At 46.6% G+C, this 5,032-nt stretch overlaps 1 protein-coding gene across 1 annotated transcript; it reads left to right on the top strand.

Annotated features, from left to right (window-relative positions):
• Nucleotides 1–589: 589 nt before the first annotated feature.
• LOC109374333 (zinc finger and SCAN domain-containing protein 5B) lies at nucleotides 590–4,774 on the top strand. The gene is made up of 3 exons (XM_019628845.1): nucleotides 590–1,072; nucleotides 2,509–2,721; nucleotides 4,373–4,774. The coding sequence occupies exons 1-3, from the start codon at nucleotides 686–688 to the stop codon at nucleotides 4,772–4,774; spliced, it is 1,002 nt and encodes a 333-aa protein (XP_019484390.1). The 5' UTR covers nucleotides 590–685.
• The last annotated feature ends 258 nt before the right edge of the window (nucleotides 4,775–5,032 follow it).

Here is a 5,032-nt window from a genome sequence, read left to right as displayed (position 1 = left end):
GCACAAAATTGTACACTTTATAGAAGAGCTAAAATGGTAATTTTTTTGTTATACATTTGACCACTGTAGGAGCTTGTAGGAAATGGTGTTGGGGACAATGTTAGGCTAATATTTCCAGTGTCACCACACCACATGGAATTTCCAGGTTGTAAATATTTTTTCTGTAATTTCCTACAGAATCATGATTAAACACAGTGATTAAACATTACCAGTCAAGTCCATGTACCTTGTGTTGATGGGAAGCTATAAAAACTGACATTACTATGAAAACAGATTTTAGAAACTTCACACATCATGCCATGTTTAATGTACAGTAAAAAGAACAACACCATCTTAATTTGTGAATGAGAAGATGCACCCCACTTCTGTACAATTAGGAATCAGAGCCCACTCAGGCATGGCAACCGACACATACAGTAAAAAGGAGGTGTCAGAATAACAGTATGGATTAACTTCCATGGTGTGAAGTATAGGACCAGTGGGGGAGTGGTGTCCCATATTGGGAGGAGGGATTCAGAGCAGAGGGAAAGGTGAAGTAAGATGTTTAGCTAATCTGATTCATTTTCCACCCCCAGCCCAGAATTCCGGATCTCTTACAGAGTAAATCCCTTCATTTAGGTCTCCATTAGGCACTGGCTTCAGGAAGCATTTGTTCAGAGTCACATTGGGAACATTTCTGGTAAATATGGCTGCAGACCAGACATCTTCATGGGGCTGTGGGAAATTCCAAGACAGCCCTGGATGGGAGCTGCCAGAATCTCTACCACCCCCAGGTTTCAACGTGACTGACAAGCAGGACTGCACCTCGGAGACTTGGCATGTTGCCTTCAGAGCATTTGCCAGCTCAGAGGAGGCGGATCCCATAAAGGACCTGCAGAGACTGCGTGAGCTCTGCCACCTGTGGCTGAGGCCAGACATCCACACCAAAGAGCAGATTCTGGACAAGTTGGTGATGGAGCAGTTTATGATCTCCATGCCACTGGAGCTCCAGGTCTTAGTCAAGGAGAGTGGTGTGGAGAGTTGTCAAGACCTGGAGGACATGCTGAGAAACAATGAGAAGTCTGAGAAATGGGTGAGCAGGACCTTCGTGATCGGTCTGGGGAAGGGAGAGCGGGTATGGGGGCTTCAAGGTGGAACTGGATGACAAACAACATAAGGGGTCTATTCTAGGTCCATGGTTCTCAAAAGGGTCCCAGGGGACCCTTGGCAATGTCTAGAGACATTTTTGGTTGTCACTGCAAGGAGGAGAGGGGATGCTACTGGTGAAGAAACAGGCACAGGTGGGATATATCCAAACAGTGACCCAGTCTCTGTGTCGTTGGACAGTGGTCTTAACCTGGGTAATGGGTCTACACACTTTACCATCACCTGCCCTAGCTCTCATGGAGACGGCTGTGTAAGGGACATTTCAGAAGTTCAAGGAAAAGGGAACCCAACACCAGTCTATTGGTAACTAGAGTCTTGAGACAATGCTGAGAAGGAAAGAAGAGGGCTGGGTGAGAGAGTAGGCATTTGACTAGATTAGGGTTTCTCAAGTTTACAGTGATATTTGGGGATGGACCACTGTGCTTTGGAGGCAGTTCTGTGCATTGTAGGATATTTAGAAGCATCCTGGTCTCTACCCACTAGATATCAATGACAACCTCCCTAGTCATGGGGGAAAAATAACTGCTTATTGCCAAGTGTTCCATTGGGTCAAAACGGCTCCCCAGTGAGAGCCACTGGACTAGGGGAGACTTTCATGGGGACACTTTTCATCATGGTGGTAGAGTGCCCGCATGCTTTGAAGAAAGAGTTAAGGAAGAAAAGGGGAAGGGGGAGCAAGGGTCAGAAGAATCCAGAAGGGGACAAGACCTGGTGGAGCACATGATGCACATTTTCCCCCATCTTGGGAACATAAGTTAATCTAGAGGTGACTTTGTACATGGACAGGATGGAACTAAGATAGTCCAGCATGGAAATCCTCCTTACACACCTGGTAGATGGCAAAATCCTTCAGGTGTGAGCTGAGAATAAGAATTATAAGCTTTGGCCACATGGTGGAAAAATTGCTGTGGGAAACTGTAAAATGTCAACCTGGAATAAAGGCCTTACCATCCAGTTGAGTAATATGCAAACTCCAGGTGTTTGAAGCATCTCTTTGGCAAGGTGTTAGATTTTCACCACGCCACAGGTCAGGGGCAGGCAAAGCATGTATTAGGATGATACCATTGGAGGCGGGAAAAAATGGGGAGGTAATCAGGTTGATTAGATGTTGTGGCCAGACTCAAATCACAGATGTCATTGTGACAATTCAAAGGTGACAACCTAATTTTGATCCAATGCCAGGGGATGGGGTGATTCCGCCTCCCCACCCCAGAGAGTATTTGGCAATGTTGGGAGACAGTTGGTTGCCACAACTTCAGAGGTCATGATTTTAAACAGGTAATTCCAGTAAAGTACGAGTTTTGGGTAGGATGCAGTATGAAGGCTGCATCCCAGTTCTTGTTTTATTCCCCCCACCAACAGACCGTAGTCAGTTTACAAGGACAGAAATTTCTTGTGCGAAGTTCAGATGTTCAGATGGCTCAAGCTGAGGTCAGTGACATGGACAGCATCAGAGACATGTCCAGGAAGGCTTGGTCCTCTGGGAGTGACATGGAGATACATCCTGAGAACAGCCCAGAGGTCCTCCGAGAGCTGCAGAATCTGCCAAGAATCAATGAAATGTCAAGGGAGCAGGTGAGTGTGATGCCCTGATGTCTGGGGACAGGTGGTGGGTGTGGTGTGTGTAGTAGCTGCTAGAGGAATTCGGGCATTCGGCCCAGGAATTGAAGTTGACCCATTTACCCCAGCAATTCCCATGGGGGCATTCAATTCCTAGATACCTCCAAGCCAATGTGGACGATAAAGACTCATTAACCTTTGTCCCTCTACCCTTCAAGCTTTTAGTATTAAGGGTGGGAAGAAAGAAGGAGTCTCCATGAAATGGTGCCAGGTCAACTTGTCACAGGTCAATGAACTGAAAGCTCATTTTCCTCAAAGGCATTCCATAAAATCACAATTGGCCAAAGGACCAGTTTTTGGAATATTGTCAATTCCTTAAATTTAAGGAACGGTTCCACATGGGTCATTTTGCCTCCCAGAAGACCTTTGCAAATGTTTGGAGACATTTCTGGTCATCAAAGTGGGGGTGGGGTGGGGGTTGCTATTGACATTGAGTGAGTAGAGACCAGGGATGTTGTTCGTCATCCTAAATGCACAGGATGGGCCCCACAACAAAGAAAGACCCAGCCAAAATATCAGTGGTGCTGAGTCCAGAGACCTGGATCTATAGTCATTCTGCTTCCACAGTCGGGGGCAGGGAGGCGTTGGGATGATGGGGAGAGGTATTATGTCATCAGAGCATAAAGAGTAAAAACTTCAAAATATGGACTTGATTTAAAGGTGTGGTGGGTATAGATTAACAACAGACGTGGGGGTCAGGTGGTGATTATTGGAGGTGATGGGGGTGGCCCCAAGGATGTGTAGGCATACTAGGAAAGTTGTTGTGTGAGAACAGGGAGATGGGGGGAGAAGAGGGTTTTTCATGCTCCAATGTAGACATGTTAGTAATTACACCTGGTTGCCTGTTCTCAGGGGCAGAAAGTCCTCCTACCAGAAAGCGTTCCTGGAAAAGGTGATCTGGAGGGTCTGAGACTCACTCAGAACTTGAAGAAGGACCTGATGGAAGATGGGGAAGTGATGACAATGGGACTTACCCGTCGAGAGCCTCAGCCTCCAAAGGGTCCTGGTGAGTATGGAAACTGGGACTTTAGAGGAGTCAGTGACTGTTCCCAAGCTGGGTACCAGGCTGGGTATCCAGCATCACCGTCTCTTGGGGACAATCATCTCTCAGATGCCAAACCTTCTCCATCACTGAATCCCGTCTCAGGTTTGTTGGTTGACGGGAAATTTCTCAGCCAACATCAGTGTTGGTTCAAATGAGCTTGGTATAATAAAAAACACTCTTTAGTAAATGTTCTGTGTTGAATTCCTTCTTTCAGAAGATTCTGTGAGGGCAGAGAGTGGGAAGAACCCTCAAGAAGCAACTTGTATTAAAAATGTGGATCCTCACCTACCTTCCACCCGCGTTTTGGAGACAGACGTTTTGACTCAGAGTTGGAAAAGAAGAGACTCTCAGAGTCCAAGAAAAAAACAGGCCAACACTTCCATTCCCCAAGAGGTGCCTCAAGAAGGGGCCACGTTGTTGATCACAGAAAAATTCTCCAGACAACTCAGGTCGAGTTCAGGGCCGTCACCAAGCTCCGTGGGACCAACTGGTCGTCCTGTTAGAAAAAAAGCCACGAGAGGGGCATCGTACGAGTGTGGCCCATGCAAAAAAATATTTCAGTATAAGTCTCAGTTAAGTATTCACCAGAAGAAACACACAGGGGAGAGACCCTTTAAATGCACGCTCTGCCTCAAGGGTTTCGTGCAGTCTTCAGACCTCCGCGCTCACCAGCGGATTCACACCGGGGAGAAGCCATACAGCTGCAGATTCTGCCTCAAGCAGTTCACCCACGACTCCACCCTGCGCAGTCACGAGAGGGTCCACACCAATGAGAAGCCTTACCAGTGCGAGGTCTGTGACAAACACTTCAACCACAAAGGGAACCTCAATGTTCACCTGCGTACCCACTCTGGGGTGAAGCCCTACCCGTGCGACCAGTGTGACCAGGCCTTCCGTCAGCTGGGAACTTTTAAACGCCACCAAAAAACACATTTAAAGGTGACTTCCCCAAATTCTGCCTGAGTCCCTTCTGCCCAAGAAGGAAATTAATGGTGATTTGTCACCTATGTTGAGAACTGATGTATGTATGACAGGTTAAGCAGTTACAAGTTTTCTGGAACACCATGGGGGTTCTATAAATGAGAATTAGGGTCTCTGAATACTTACTTATCTGCCCTATTGGTTTAAGTTTTCTGTTTCATTGTGTCTTATTGTTTTCTTCCTTAGGGTTTTTGTTGTTTTGGTTTATGGTGTTACTGAATGCAATAAGTGCAAGTCCTG

This window comes from Hipposideros armiger, unplaced genomic scaffold (assembly GCF_001890085.2).
Source record: "Hipposideros armiger isolate ML-2016 unplaced genomic scaffold, ASM189008v1 scaffold_813, whole genome shotgun sequence".
Taxonomy (NCBI): Eukaryota; Metazoa; Chordata; class Mammalia; order Chiroptera; family Hipposideridae; genus Hipposideros; species Hipposideros armiger.
Note: the sequence above shows the minus strand (reverse complement) of the source record. Positions and strands in the feature narration are given on the sequence as shown.

Coding starts and splice junctions, on each gene's coding strand:
- LOC109374333 (XM_019628845.1), top strand. CDS start 686: ATGGCTGCAGACCAGACATCTTCATGGGGCTGTGGGAAATTCCAAGAC. Junction 1,073..2,508: donor ATGAGAAGTCTGAGAAATGG/GTGAGCAGGACC, acceptor CCCCACCAACAG/ACCGTAGTCAGTTTACAAGG. Junction 2,722..4,372: donor ATGAAATGTCAAGGGAGCAG/GTGAGTGTGATG, acceptor AAAATATTTCAG/TATAAGTCTCAGTTAAGTAT.